This window comes from Tyto alba, unplaced genomic scaffold (genome assembly GCF_018691265.1).
Source record: "Tyto alba isolate M040663 unplaced genomic scaffold, T.alba_DEE_v4.0 Super-Scaffold_14, whole genome shotgun sequence".
NCBI classification, from domain to species: domain Eukaryota; kingdom Metazoa; phylum Chordata; class Aves; order Strigiformes; family Tytonidae; genus Tyto; species Tyto alba.
In genome coordinates this window covers 12,773,355-12,789,117 of record NW_024881276.1, presented here as the reverse complement: position 1 = coordinate 12,789,117, position 15,763 = coordinate 12,773,355, and the positions used below count along the sequence as shown (strand labels likewise).

The 15,763-nt window shown below is 43.1% G+C and overlaps 1 protein-coding gene across 4 annotated transcripts in view; it reads right to left on the bottom strand.

Moving 5' to 3' along the window:
• Window positions 1-8,291, bottom strand: part of BEND2 (BEN domain containing 2) — a 32,802-nt gene extending 24,511 nt beyond the window's left edge. The window contains exons 1-2 of one of the 4 annotated variants that reach the window (XM_033010126.2): window positions 8,003-8,291; window positions 1,537-1,683 (exon numbers count right to left, since the gene is read on the bottom strand). In XM_033010126.2, the coding sequence (XP_032866017.2) occupies window positions 1,537-1,683; window positions 8,003-8,015 (160 nt within the window). In that variant the 5' untranslated portion in view covers window positions 8,016-8,291. Of the gene's footprint in view, window positions 1-1,536; window positions 1,684-7,173; window positions 7,431-8,002 lie in introns of those variants that run through there. The other 3 variants (XM_033010125.2, XM_033010128.2, XM_033010127.2) reach the window with 3 other exon arrangements.
• Window positions 8,292-15,763: the final 7,472 nt, after the last annotated feature.

Genomic DNA, 15,763 nt, shown 5'->3' with positions numbered 1-15,763 from the left:
TCTGATTAGCTTCCAAAATTTAGATTTATGTACAAACACAATGACCTATAAAAGTTGCCAGCAAAAGTGATACCAACTTTGTGGGCATAAACAGGTAAGTAAAAAGCATAATACAAGTGTTCTGCAGCAGGCAGGAAGAAATAAAGACCTAGATCCATATCTTAGTGATGTTGAGCTTGCTCTGCCAGCTAAGTATGCGTAGGCGAGAAGATACGAGGCAAAAGTAAAAGAAACTAGTTTGGACAAACAGAACTGGATCAGAAAAAAAGGCACTGCTCTACAAGATACCAGCTTACGATGGCAGTTGAATAAAAACAAATCAGAGGGAATTTCAATTCAAAGAGTTAAGTACAATAGCTCTATTTAAGATAAACTTATGCGATGGTTTGGTCATACATTTCACTATACTTAATTTTAACTAGACGATACCTAATGCTAACAATCTACAACAACAGAAGCTGTAAGCCCAAAGATGACAAAACCATTTTTACTTTTTAAAAACAATCATACCCACTCATCATGATTCCTTTGTTGATAATGAAATAATTACTCATATCCTGAAATCATGGTCAATGACTGTGTATGACAGTTTCTTGGGCAGGATTTTTTTTTATTTTTGCTTTTTTTTTTTTAAAAAAAGAGACAAAACTCCAAGTAAATTATTGAAACCATCCTTCTTGCCCAAATATGTTTTTAGACATAAATGTACAAAAAAATTACAGTATACCCTACTGTCAAGTAGACGACCAAAATGATTAAATGTTCTCAGAAGCATCTAACACCACTAGGAATCAGAGATGTAACTTGACTCTGCTGAAGAGAAACACTGATGAGATTCTCTATGAAGTCAACTGGCCAAATCAAAAAAAAAAAAAACAAAAAAAAAAAACAAAAAACACAACAAACCCAAAACAAAATAGCAAACTAGTAAGTACCATCATTTAGTTGCAGTCATTTTCCTTGCTGACTTGGTAATGCCACAATGGCATAACAGCTATGATTAATTTTATCTGGGCCAAAGGAGAATTGGGTAAGATTTCTGAGAGACTTTGATCTTGCATGTTAAAATAAATACAATGAATTAAAGACAATCACCAAAGGCTACTTACAGCTAGTAATTTATCACCTTAAACAGATATCTTACTATCATTGCACATCAGTATCCCCACTGTTCCACTAAATTCTGCTGGACGGTTTATCTAAAAACCTGATTTTTTGGGTTAGTTTTTTCCATGACATTTATTTTCCAAATTGCTTGCTAATTCATTCCTAGGTATACCTTATAAGTAAGTAAAAACTCTGTCCTTTTACAACATAATATTTCATCGGGTTCACTATTAAAGACCTCTAAAGCAATAACTAAAAGGTTCCTCTTTTTAAATGCATTGCCAAGCAATTTCTATACAGTAGCTTTCTAATAAAATATGTTCTAAAGATATGGGTAATACAGAAAGCATTCAGGACCGCAGCACTGAGCATACAGCACTAAAACTAGCCAATAACTATTAGATCATAATAAAAATTAACAGTAATTACCATAGGCAAGCTGAGCCACATGGTGAGCAACACTGTTTACATCAGAGTTTTGTTCCATTGGCACGCAGCTTTGTGTGGACAGTCCATTTTCTCCATGGTCAATAATCACTGGTTGAACATCATCCTCAACATTCACAGATACATAATCTATTAGCATATGCAGAAAGAGAAACAGGTTAAGACTGGACACCATTCTGCATATCAGATGACAACTGCAGTGCTTGTATCATGTCTAGCATTATCTGAACTGTACCACAGGGTAATTTAAAACCAGTTTCACTTTAGCATCTAAATAAATATGAAGTCACTTTTAAACATAGGCATTGAGGTTTTAACACAGACTGGAAGGGAAGCTGCTTACTATTGCTTAGTTGATGGGATTCTTGAAACTATTCAGTACCCACCCCTTCCTACAGCGTCCAGTTTCAACAGGAAAAATTATAAGCCTGTAACAAGTGCTTCTGAGAACTTCACTATTTACATCCAAGCATATGACAAGACATATTAATTTGCTTTTGAAATTTTACTTTCATAAATAAGAACTCTTTAGTACACTTGAAACAAAACAGTCTACAAATCCTAACTGCGTATTTGGTATTCAGATCAAACCAAACATCGGCTCCCAATGAAATGCTATGCAAAAAAACTGAATGGCAAACCTGCAGTACCAAATTTTCTCCAACTAAACATACTACATCAGGAAAGAAAAAAGTCCTTGTTTCTGAATAACTGTATTATAGCTATTATAGCTAGAACTGGTGTTTGGGGAAGGGTAGGGGAGGGAGTAGAATTTATTCTCGATGAAACAAGTTAATGGAAGGAATCATACTGTGAGAGACTAAAGTTAGGAAATAAAACTTAAATTCAGCCAGCACACATGCATAATGACACACTAACTATATGAACATATGCCATATTTTCCACAGGATCTCTACACTGTTCAGTGCACAGGATGGACTGAGCTCCAGGAATGAATCTGGGCTGCACAAGTTTAACAGTGGTCTGGTTCTTTATTCTTATACAAACAATTCACTCCAAATCCTGCTCTCTTCCCTCTGTTCCAATTTCTTAAGAGACCAAAAGGTACGAAAGAAGCTGAATTCCACAGGTCATTGTTTTTCCCTCTGGCCAGTACTCCCATCTAATCCAAAAGAAACAATACAGCAGGTTTTTGTCATCAGATTAAGAAAGACTTTCCCAAATTGAGGGTGTGTTCAGAAATACCCATCAATAGCCATGCAGTCAATAGCTATGTTTATAATGATAAATGGGGCCAAAAAGCTAGTTGGAGCATAGTTGCCCTGCAAAAAGGGGTTTAGCTGAGTGGATGTGAGATGGGATATGCCACTTAGGCTCACAGAACAGTTCTTGGCCAGTTAATTAGCTGTATAGAAGTAAACAACAGGACTACTCATGAAATTCATTTAGGCACAGCTTTTAGCAAAACACTTCAGTGATGTTCACCAACTGAAGTTCATTGCAGGCTAACATGAGTTATTTGCATGTCTTGAATTATTTAACTGCCTTACAGGCACAAATTTTTTTTCTTGACAATCGTTTAGTATTCTACCTACTTTGGGAGAGAGTTAACTGAGAGTCAGGAAAAGTGCATCTGCAGCAAAGCGGATGGGATCGGAATCTTCTCTGCCAGTTTCCCCTACCAGCATGCCAGGTTACTGTACAGCCTGACAAATGCCCTACTTAGAGCTGGGCCCTTGCTGCCCTGCCATCATCCTTCTGTCCCTAGCTAGAGGAAGTGATACAAGTTGTACATTAAGTGTGCAACACTGCAATCTACAGAACTTACCCCTACATTCATAACCTTTGCCACAAATCTCATGCTTCACTTTGGCCCATGGGAAATGAGGCAGGCAAATCAAGCCTACCTGACCAACAACTGTCACCCAAATCTACAGGAGACAGAGCAACGGGTATAGAAGAGGGAACCAGCACATTCCAGACAAAGACAAAGCAGCTCCATCTGTGCTAGAAGGCCAATATGATCAGAAGTCAGGAGAGTTTCTACAACTGATTGATACTGAAAGCAAAGCTCAGTCTTCCATACCCTCCACCACCTTCCCTCAATTAAGTTTCAAAATCAGAATTTCAACAATGCAATGGACTCTTGGCAGAAAGTGTTTCCAAAGTCTGTAGCTACAGCAACTCACAGCTGAGGGATAAAAATAAACCAAACAGGAAAATATAGAAAGAAAAACCACCTCACTTCAAAAAAAAAAACAAACCATAATTAATTACAATACATTTTGACAATGAAGTAGAAGCAATGCAGCAACAAGCACTAGTCTCTCAAAACTTTTAACCTCTAAGATGGTGGTCAGGATCCTCCTTTTAACTTCCATCACCCACTGCTGAACATGGCTGCTCTCATACAGGAAAAAGAAATTATTCCCTCTTCAGAGCGGCACTCTTACATGGACAGTCAGGAAGTTTTGAGATCAGAATACACAACCCATTTCCATGAAGGTTTATCAGCATGACTGGTGACTGCAACAATAAGGAAAGCTGCTCCAAGAAATGTAGACCCACTGGCTTTATACCAAGCACTTCTTCCTTTTCCTATTGTATTCTAGTTGCCCTGCCTCTAAAGTCAGTGGCCAAATTTAAATGTCTTTGCTGTAGATTGATTTCATTCATTACAGAGAGAATATCTGTGATCAACAATATTTTGTTTAGAAGACTCATCAACAAATATTACCTAGTTAAAGAAAAAAAAAAGGGGGAGGTGGGGGGGAGAAGTAGTTCTCCTCTTACAGTCCATATGTTATTCAGACAAGGGAAAACAACTCAATGTCACTCTGTAGTCTTTCTTACATTTCTTACATGTGAGGTCAACTTCGTTCATTCAACCACAACCTTCATATCTTCAAAAACTTGTAACAAAAGAATTCTAGCTATTTACTCATCATCTCAAAGAAACTACAACTTAGTCCTGTAAGCAATTCTAAATATTTCTGATATTTGAAAGTGTTAGCAATACAGAGTAATACCATATATGTAGCAAACTGAAATACATATCCATCTCCCTCAAGCAGAACCCACAAACTGCCTAATTTTTGGATTAATTTGTGCTCCTGAAATAAATAAAAATGAAGCCATCAAGGTATTTTTTACTTGCAACTTGAATGCAGATGCAACTGCATTTCTTGCACCAAGTTAATAAGTTAGTAATTTCATTGCATTAATTAGCTCCACTGACACAAAACAAGACATAAATATTTAGAAGTTTCCAGTAAGTTTTGAAAATAAATTATAAATTTTAAAAGCATGACTAAGAAGATATTTTAGGCTTATATATTTCAAGCAAGTCTTTTACTGTGAATTACACATTATAGTAAGACTTACTAAATAGGCTGTTTTATCCAATCATTGGAACAATTAATTCTGTCATTTGATCAATGTAGTCCAGCAACTAAAAAACTGCTTATCTTTTTACTGCTGTTTGGTCACCTATCCCCAAATAGTACAGTAGTACAGGCTTTGGTGAAAAAAAAAATCTGAAAACTTAAGGAAAATGTGAAACATAAGAATGAAAGATGAATAGAACCAAACTGTAACATAAAGAAAACTTGGGGCAGGGGGGAGAGGCTGGGATGGGACACACAGAAGGATCACCAGAATAATTTAGAGACGGAAGGATGTTGATATTAAACATCAAGTAATAGTAAAAATAAGCAAACACAAAATCCCCATGAAAACAAAAAACTCCAAACCAAACATGAACCCTTTCAAAGCCAGAGTTAATACAAACATAAAAGTCCCCAAAGCTCTGTAGCAACTGGGGATTACATAAAGCAGATCAAGTAAAGCAACCCCACCCAAGCAAATAAAAGATGTATCAAGGAATTTACCTGGGTTTAAGCTAAGTCACAAAAGGAGAGACACCTAGCGTTAACTTGGACCACAACTAGATCCTGGTCTATTTATGGCCTGACACTTAATGCTAACATATATAAAAAGGGAACTAACACAGGGGAGAGCATAGAGACATCAGCGTCATGATGCCTTTCAGGAGTAGTATCATCCCATCCCAGATTCAAGTAATCATTTGCATATTAACTCACTCTCATTACAGATGTAACCTAGAGTTTTTTAAGCACATTTCTGCATACTATGATAATCAAAGCTACGATCACAGAAATACAGCCAGATCTGACACATCAGCTGAAATCCAAAGACAATCTGACAGACTACTTTTCTTTCCCCAATTATGTTACTAACTAAATACAACATATAAGCCAGTGGGATAATGAAGGACTTGTACTGGGTCAGACATTACCTGATGAATGCTCTTGCTTATTGCGGAAACAGAAATGTAGGAAACCATGAGACACAGAATGGTAAAGGGAGGTGGATGAGAGAGCTGAAAGCACTGAGTAGTACCAAAACCTATCCCAATCTCTACTACACTGTTCCTGGGGGCTGACAGGAAAATCATTAAAATCAAACGTTTCACAGAAATCCAGTGGTTTTTCTTCATTTTCTAAGAGTTCAGTTAGACACATCTCCGTATTTTTACAAACATGATCTCAATACTCCTGGGTGCAACGGACAGCCGGGGAAGCTGTGGGTAAAATGAACTAGATTTTATAAAGACGTTTAAATACTGCACTTAGGAAAATTGAGTACCATACATCTCAAGTTGCATCCCTGAATTTAGCATACTTCTGATAATTTTGTCCTTAATCTAGATAGGTTGTCACAGATCAGACACCAAAATACTTTACCAGAGATAAAATGCATATCAACAGTCTCTGAACACTGAAACAATAGTTAATTTAGAATGTTGTAGTCAGAATTGGCATGACTGGAATTCACAACACATTAAGACAATGGGATTGTATATTGAGCAAATACAAACCAATTACTATGGTGAAAAGCCGAATAAGGAAACTGGATTTCCTGTGGCTTTAGGTCTCATATTTGGATTACTGAAATGCCAATAATATCAAGACTCAAGGTAAAATAAGTTTCACAAAGAGGCCTCTGATGTTTAATAAGATTTGATCTTATACTGCACTTTTTGTCTGAGGAGTATTATTAACGGCACATCTTTTCTATTGCTGAGGAAGTCTTAATATTTGTTAAGATTACTGAGTTACAGACAAAGCCACTCAGAAGACCAAAATATTGAGGACCAAGGAGAAGGAACAGACACCCAGTGCATTACCCTGTACGTTTGCTTAATCAAGAGCGTATCAGGGTTGGTATGCTCCCACGCTTCTACACCTCAGTCCTACCCCTTTACTTCATCTTGACACTTGCATAATTACACAGTGAACTGGCCAAAGTCTAACTACATCAAAAACAAATTTTTTTTTTAGCTAGAAAAGCTCCCTGAACCGTGAAACCACACAAGGAAATCAGACATCTGAGTAAGAGACAACTGGAACCTCTTGAGAGGTTAGAGGTCTGTGACAGCAATGACAAGCTAAATGAGCTTCAACTGATGTGAGACTGTATAAACATCACCCCTTGGAGGGGCAAGGTGAAGCACATAACTGACAGAAATATACTCGTTTTGATTCTAAGTAAATGAAGCCCATACATCTCTAAGATACGGAAATGGCACTATACATGCGTTATGTCTTCAAATGGTAAGATCATTAGGTCAGGCACCTCATTTTCAGAGCATTGCCCATCTCTGCTGGCACTCAGGTTTTCTACCCGAGTAACTGCAGCACTCGGGGATCTGCCAGGGCTGAAACACCGCTGTTCCACGGCAAAGCCTTCCCAACGTTGTGCCGTGCCGCTCCGCTCACCCACCATTTGAAGACTGAGGAAAGCAAAAGCTTCCCCCACTGCAAACTGCGCGACTGCCGCTGTCACCCCCGGCCCTACACCGTGAGGGAGCCGAGCTGTGCCAGGGCCGCTACTTCTGCCGAGCAGGAACTTCACCGGGCGAGCCCTGCTTCCAGAAGTCAGCCGCGCACGGCCGCCCCTCCGTCACGGGTGGGGGGGGGGGGGGGGGGGGGGGGGGGCGCGCTCTCAGCTGAGGAAGAAGGGACGTTGCTAGCGCACCTCGGCCAAACGTGCCGCCAACCCCCTCCCTGGGACAACTCGGGGGGGGGGACACGACGACACACACACGTACGCCCGACCCCAAGCGCCCGGAGCAGTACCCACCCGTGGGAACACCCACGCCCTCAACCCCGCCCGCCTGCCAGCTCCGCGACGGGCGCGGAAACCATTAACGCTGCCGGCCCCGGCGCCCCCCCTCCCCGCCGCTGACGCAGCGGCGACGGGCAGCAGCGACAGCCAATGGCGGCGCTCGCCGCGCCGGAACCGGCGAATAGCGCCGGGCGCCGTGGGCGTGGCTTGGCCGGCTCGGCAGAGAGCGTTGTGGCCGTTGCGAACGATGAGGGAGCGTTCTCCGCCGTCCCTCTCCCCAAGCTGGGGGGAGCGGCGAGGCGGGGGGGGGGGGGGGGGGGGCAGCCGGGAGGCTTACCCTCGGCGGACATGGCTTGCTGAGGCGGCGGAGCGCGGGGTTCTCCTCAGGCGGGTCAGGCGGCGGAGCGAGCTGGGGCTCCGGCGCAGGCAGGTGTGGCCGGAATGCGGCGTTGGAAACGGAAGCGGCTTCTTCGACGTGAGCAACAAACTGTTTTGAACCAGTGCGGCTGCGCACTGGGCGCGCCTGGCAAACGGGAGCGGGGGCGGTGCCGCCCTCTCAGCCGCCCGCCCGCGACCCGGGCAGCCGTCCCTCGCCCTTACGGAAAGTGCCCTGGCTATCTTTCTTTTTCTGTGCTCGTCCTGGTTTCGTGGCATTGCCGTGCTCTGTGCTAGCCTAGGCCTGGCTGAGGGCAGTGGAATCGGTTTCATGCCGGCTCCTCCGTCCCCAGGAGGATGGAGGGCTTCCCGAGCCGCTCCTCGAGTCTCTGTTGCGAGGGCAAAGCTGTGGGTAACTTCAAGTTCGGCCTCCGCGGTTCTCAAACTGCAGAGTCTCTTGTGCGTGCCATCCAAGGCCCTAGGTTTCAGCACATGGTGGGTTATCTTGCTACACCATAAGATTTGGGTTTGGTTCTTTGCAAACCACTTGTAATGGGAGAAATCCAGTTAAAATCCAGTTACAGAGGAATATTAGTCACTGCAAAAGGTTGTCCTCACAGAGCTGTACAAAGTCAGGTATCAGGGTTCCATTTTGTACAGGAATGGTATGAGCCTTTGAGAGGGACAAGATGTAGAAATTTTAGCCTCACCTACCTATATTAATTTTACGCTTTTTGCCCAACCCATACTTCCACCTCTATGCGTCAACCTTTTTTTAATAAAGGTTTGGGGATTGTGGGGTCAGCAGGTCCAGGATGCCCTGCCCAGACATCTCCTGGGTGTGCTCACAGTCCCCTGTGGGGACCCAGGGACCTCTCCAGGGAAATATGTTTCGGAAAGGATTGGAAAAAGATCCAGAATGGTGATAGCACCTGCTCTGCTCATGGCCTGGGGCAACAAAGTGGCCTACAACAGCCTACAGGAACAAAGCACAGTTCAGCAGCACCATGGATTTCCTGAAGCAAGGCTACAGAAGGGCAATCCCAGCAGGTCTGGCCAAGAACCCTCCCAGGAGGTGAAACGGATGGCTAGGAAGTACTCTGCAAGGAGAGAGGATGGTGTGATCCTAGGTTGTCACTTAGGGGTATGGGGCACATTATGGGGGAAGAGCATTTCAGGTGTGCACAGGGCTTATTATGAGACATTCAGGGGAAGAACTGAAAGCAGGGAAATGGATGGATTGAGGTGAATTGGGGAGGAACAAATGTATTGTCATATTCAGTTTATTTCTGTGTCTTTCCTGGGATGAAAGTTCTCTGTTCTGTGCACGCATGTGTGTATGGGGGTCTGAATGCAGCACCAGGAGTTGGATCATGTGTTGGAGGGCCCATGTGCCCACAGTGCAGCAACTGGAGCGAGTGCCAGTGTATGAGTGAGCGTGCGAGCACTAGTGAAGGTCGGGCTGGACTGTCCAGCTGGCAGGTGACTGGGAGCCAGGGATGACTCTAAGGGTGAGACCATGGGACAGATGCCTACTGGGGACCTGGGGATTCCTGGCCGGCTGCTGGAGAGACCATAGGCTCTGGGGGGGGGGGGGGTGTGTGTGGGGTGTGTGTCTCAAGGGGTGAGGGGTGCACGTGTGTGTCTAAGGGGAAGACCAAAAGGTGGTGGCTACTGAGAGATAAGGGTGCCCCAGGCAACACTGGGTTTGTGAGTGGCTCTGTGTCTCTAAGGATGCAGCCATGGTTGGTGCTGGCTGTTGGGGACCAGGGGAGTCCCAGCCAGCTCTGCATATTTGGGGCAGAGGGCGGGGGCTGAGATGGTCTGCGCCAGCAACTGCAGAGGGGCTGCAGCCTCAGGGGCTCATGTGCCAGCAACGGGGCAGACTGAGTCAATGCTTCCTTTATTACTTTCTGATCTTTAGCAGGTTTTAAAAGCCTTTTCTCTCCTTCACGTAGGTAGCAGGGTGGAAGACCAGCATCTACTAGCCCCAACTTGAACTGAATCAGTGCAGTACATCCAGTTTCTTACACAAGTTTCTTCACCAAAACACATCAGAATTTTCTGATGCTTTCCAGTTAAAGTACTGGGCTGAAAGAATATTGAGTAAGCTAAGAGTTTCACTTTCCCATAAAGCTTGAGATGATGGGAAAATGCCCGAGTAGTAGGGAGCCCAGCCAACAATGCTGTTTTCAAAGTCAGCTTTAATCTTCCCTTTATTTTTTTCTGCAGAAACAGGAACTTTTTTATGATAGGGCAACATTTTGTATGGATGTAAGGAAGCAGTCCCTGAAAACAACAGTTTGGTAACGTAGGTCTTGGAAGGCCACAGGGACTGAATGATATACTGAGACACAGACCAGAGCGAGGGATAGGGGATACTGCCGACAGGGAAAGGATGCACTTGGGGCAAGGATAAAGCAGTGTTGGGGTTTGAGAGGAACTGGGTTGAAAAAGTTTGTTGAATATCTGATTTCCATAGTCTTGTGGGGCAATGGTATTTGGAGGACCTAAGAGAAGAAAGATATTTAAAGTAGGGCTAAGAGGAGTACAATCTTTAGGTAGTGGAGCTAAATTAAAAAGAATGATCTGATACACTAGAGACCATAAAGTCTCTGAGTTACAGCATACTGTTTTAGAAAGTTTTGTCTTGAAGATAGAAAGTGGTAGGCATTCCTCTATGTTTCTACAAATATTGTTTCAGTGGCTTACTAACCTAGAAGGCAGGATGGATTTGAAAAGAAAATTGAAGGAAGTGAAGGTAGGTGGGAGGTTGTTATAGGGATAGCAGTCAGCTAATAGTTAATGCGTTTGAATGCAGAGTCATCGTTTCAGAAGGACTGAGAAAACCTGAGCTACAAAGAATTGCTTTTTCTTGGATCAGTTTTCACAGGAAATTTCCTTAAATCATTTTGTCAGCCTTCTTTCCTGGTACTCATGGTTATTTGATACAATAAAACAAAAATCTAAGTTTACCAGCTTTATCTATTTCTGTAACGTCTTCATTTTGGGTTTGAAACTTGGTATTTTATAGTGTTGCACATTTCAAATGAGAAGTGAAGTTGTGGACTAATTCCAGTTACACACTGGTCTTCATAGATCCCAAAACATTGAGTTGAGGAAAGTTACAGAAATCACAGCCTAAATTTACATTATCAGGACTTGTTTGATGGTTCAGCTGGCTTGGCAAAGTGAAATGCACAGAACTAAATCACAGTATTAGAATAATATGGTTTGGCATCAGTACTTAGAGAGTATGGTCTATATTTCATTCACTTTGCTTTGGGTCAGCTCTTAAATTATCTACCAAACCCAAGAAAACAGTGGAAGTGTGAAACCCAATCTAGACGATTAATTTTTGAGGCTCTACCATTTAGTGGTCATAAAGCCATTTGTTTTCATTACCTGTAATGAAGTAACTATGTAAGGGGTGTCCGACTGCTGCTGAGTAAGCCTTTAATGAATGCCAAAAAGGAGGTACTTTTTAAAAGGAAAACATTAAAGGACGAACACTAAATACTAGTGATAATATAATAGTCCTATGCCAGCTTTTTAAATATATACATAAATTTGACTGCTTAGGAGCTCAGTGCCGTGTTCCTACAGATTTTGAATGTCTTTTATTCATAATTTTTTTTTTTTATCTGATGATTTCTTTTTTCAGCTTTGCAGGCCTGTAATAGAACTAAGCCACTTGACCTAGATTAAATGTGACTCATTAAGAGACCGGCCAAACCATAGGTTTGGTCATTGTACTTAATTTTCTCCCTCTTGGTGAAAACCATAGTGTGAATTTCCACAGGAAACTCATTGGATGATTGCTTATTTTGTAGATGTGTGGGTTTTGAGTGATATAAAAAGAAAGCAGCCTAATGTTAAAGCAAAACTATCACAAAACCATTACTAGAGGGCAAGGCTTCTCCTATTTGTTCAGGTGCCGTTAGCAAAAAGGCTTATTTTTCTGCCTCATTAGTAGCTCACTGTTAGGTATAGAGAATGTTGCTGTAATATGGATGAACAGTCTGAATTAACCTATGAGTTGATCAAGAAATGGTATTTCCTTGGCCTTTGTTTTTCTTATTTTCAGACTGAGGGAGCAGTTCCTGCCCCTCCTCTCACCCCAACTGAAGGTGCCAGTGAACTAAAAAGGGAGATGTAGGGGCAGTTGTTTCCTGACAGGAATAGTTTATGGTTTGCAGCCTTTTTGTGAAATGGCAACAGTAAGATGTATTTGAGTCAGAGCTTGATAATATTCTGTTAAAAAAATAAAAATAAAACTGACAGCTACCTATTTAGAGTGAAAGTGCATGAAAGCTACCACTCCTGTTCAGGATGCTGTCTCTGCCATTGCTGTTTTGCCCAACTTTTTAATTTATCTTCTAAGAAAACAGTAAACTTCACTGAGAATGCTGACATCTGTTAGAGGATAAATTTCTCTTAGCATTCATATTGGTTTTCTGATTTTCCAGCTCTGGGGAAGTTTAAATGGAAATGCATGTGAATCTATTGGGAAAGGCTGTATTTAGCTGCTTACCTGTTGTCCTTACCTTGAGCCTATGTTGCAGGATGTGTATTCCTTATGAATACATTGCCTTAGTTTTCTCTTTAGGGAGTATAGATGATATTATGTGAAACCTCTTCCATTCATAAGAATTAATTAGACAGACATCTTCAGTCAGCAGAGCTGTATAACTTGCATTCAAGAGTTTAGGAGAACTCATTGAAGGATTCTTATGGCCAATAACATTGGGCACTAGAAAAGTTTCAGGAGGATGCTAACGTGCCAGTAGTTAAGACGGCAGGGTGGGTGGGCCAGGTACCAGGAGAAGATGAGCGGCTGCAATCTGGTGATCAGACCTGTATCTGGAGAGGATCCCTCGCCTCCCAGACTGTATCCATGTTGCGCAGAGCAGCAGATGCGACCAGCGGTGCTCCCGAGAGCAGGCACCAACACTCGGTACTTGCAATGAATGCCTGTGCTGGTCACATCTCTGGAACGGGATTTCTCTTGGAGGCCAGTGCCTCTCTGTTTCCAATAAAAGCTCCAGCAAGAGATGGAGATTAAGACATGCCTCCCACTTCCTGGCTTGAGGAGGACCTGTCCTGGTTTAGGCCTGATTGGCAGCCAACCACAATGCAGCAGCTCTCTCTCCCTTCCCCTCCGGCAATGAGAAGGGACAGAGAGCCAGGCTTGGGGTTCGAGATAGGACTGGGATGGGGAAAAATCTCCCTTTATGATCACGAGCAAAAGGCAGACTTGTTAGGGGAAGAAAAAAAAGAACATACATTTATTACAGACACTAACACTACATAACAGAGTAGGACAGTGAGAAGCATTGCCACATCTTGAGAACACCTTCCCCCCACCCCTCCCTTCTTCCCGGGCTCAGCTCTGCTCCCGATATCTCTACCTCCTCCCCCAGTGGCGCAGGGGCAGGGAATGGGGGGTGCAGGCAGCGCTGCCACTTCCTTCATCTTCGGTGAGGGGAGTGTCCGGAACTTGTTCCTCCTGCTCCATCATGGTCCCCCTCTCACAGGAGACAGTCCTCCACAAACTTTCTCTGACATGAGTTCCTCTCACGGGCCGCAGCGTTCCCCACACTGCTCCGTCATGGGTCACTAACTTCCTCTGACTGGATTCTCTCCCACGGCTGCAGCCCTTCCCGAGCTGCTCCGGCATGGGACTCCCCCGCATGCTGCAATCCTGCCAGCGCTGAATTACAGCAGCGGGGCTACCTTTTCCCATGAGACCCAGGCCTTCTTTGGGCACAGAACCTTGATCAGACGAGCAGGAGCAACAGGCCATAAATCAGTGTCTGCTCCACCGTAGATCTCCATGGGTGGCAGGGGGGGGCCGCCCTGCTGTCTCACCACAGGATACAGGAGGGTCTCTGCTCCGGCACACCTCCCCCCTCCTTTCTTCCTCTGTTCCTCCACTGACCTTGGTGTTCACGCAGCTGCAGCAACTCCTCCTCACAAGTCCGACTGCCTGTCACCACGTCCCTTCTTAAATACGTTATCGCAGAGGCACAGCCGATTGGCTGTTTCCAAACAGAAGTGGAGCTGGCTTGGAGCTGGGGGAGCTTCGAGAAGCTTCTCACAGGGGGCCGCCCCAATAGCCCCCTCCCCTGCCACCAAAAAACTCCACCACTCACTCAACCCAGGACAGGACCCCACCAGATTGTGTGCGTGGCCTGAGTTGCCAGGTCTCTGAGAACACCATAGGAAGAGTGTATAGAGAGAATTATTGGGTGGGGATTGAATTCCACCCTGGGGAGAAGGTGCCAGAATTTTCAATGTGTCATCTAAATTTCAACACTCGTGCTTTAATATCCTCCAAAAAAACCCCAAAACCAAATCCGTAACTCTTCCCATGCATGGTTATATACATTCCTTATATATATCTACACAGCATGGCGGGATGCTTTGCTGAGAAGCAGTACGGTACAACCTGAGAAAAGCTTGTGTATGCAGTGATACTACTTACAGTGTTGAATTTATATTATCACTGGATGGGCCTGACTGTTGTATGCCATGTACCCAAAGGTTCACATTGAAGCCTGGATTTTACAAAGACTTAAAAAGGTCACTGACTTCACATATGTTGTAAATAGTTAAAATGAATTCACCTTGTATATATAAAAAAGCACTAGGTACATTTTATGTAGTCTAATGTTTAATCTTCTACTGAGCATGAAAAAAATAGACAGGCGTACAGTGGGCAGATGAAAACCAGCTCGTGCCTGCCTCTACAGACGAAGCTCTTCCTGAAGATCTTACTTATCCGTATTTCTGAATTGGGAAAGACACACAATAGAACAGGTAGTGATCTACGTAATCATTAACTGCTTCACTAGCTGGTTAAAACAAATGTTATGCAAACTGATTCCTACTTGGAGACTAAGACCACACCCATTGGGGCAATCCTCCTATCCTTGCAAAGCATGATTGCAGATAGCCCAGCAGCATTCCCCAAAGCTGATTTTTTCCATATGCTGTAAGGCACTAGACCTGCTCATTTCAGCTTTTTTTTTTCCATTTGCATTTTTAAAATACCATTTACATTTTCCATTTCCATTTTTAAAATACCAGATACAGTGATACAAAGCTCCTGACAAAATGACAGCTGAAACCAAAGTTTTATGATGCACATCTTCCCCTCCCCTTTTCCTTCAATTTTCAGAGACATGCAGGACCTATAATTTAAACACTTAGCTTCCATGCCCTGAATTCTCAACCTCCTGATAACCAAACCATTTTAAAATAAAGTAGCGTTTGTACTTGTAAGTTTGTGTTCATAATTTATGGCCTGCCTTTTGCCCTCGGCTTGCTTTGGTAAGATTCAGTTGCTGGCGTCTCTATGCCTTGGGTCTGAAGTGTTACAATTTGTTTTGTTTTCGAGCTGAAGATAAAGTAGTGGTCTTTCCACTATTTTTCACCCCAGCTTCCTTTCTCTTACCTGTAAAAGACATGAGACAAATTCAGCAGTCTTTATATTCTGGCAAAATTGTATTTGTGGGCAAAATTCCACTTAAAATCAATGACAGTTTGGATACAGATTTTCCTTTACTCAGTTGTTTATTGAAAAATTAAGTTGAAGACAAAGCACAATTAAATGGCTTGAAATGTGTAATGTGCTGAGACTTACCTTTGGAAATAAAATACTTGTAGTCTGTTGATTAGACTTCACGTCTCATTACAAGAAAGTAAAGAGAAAGTGTAA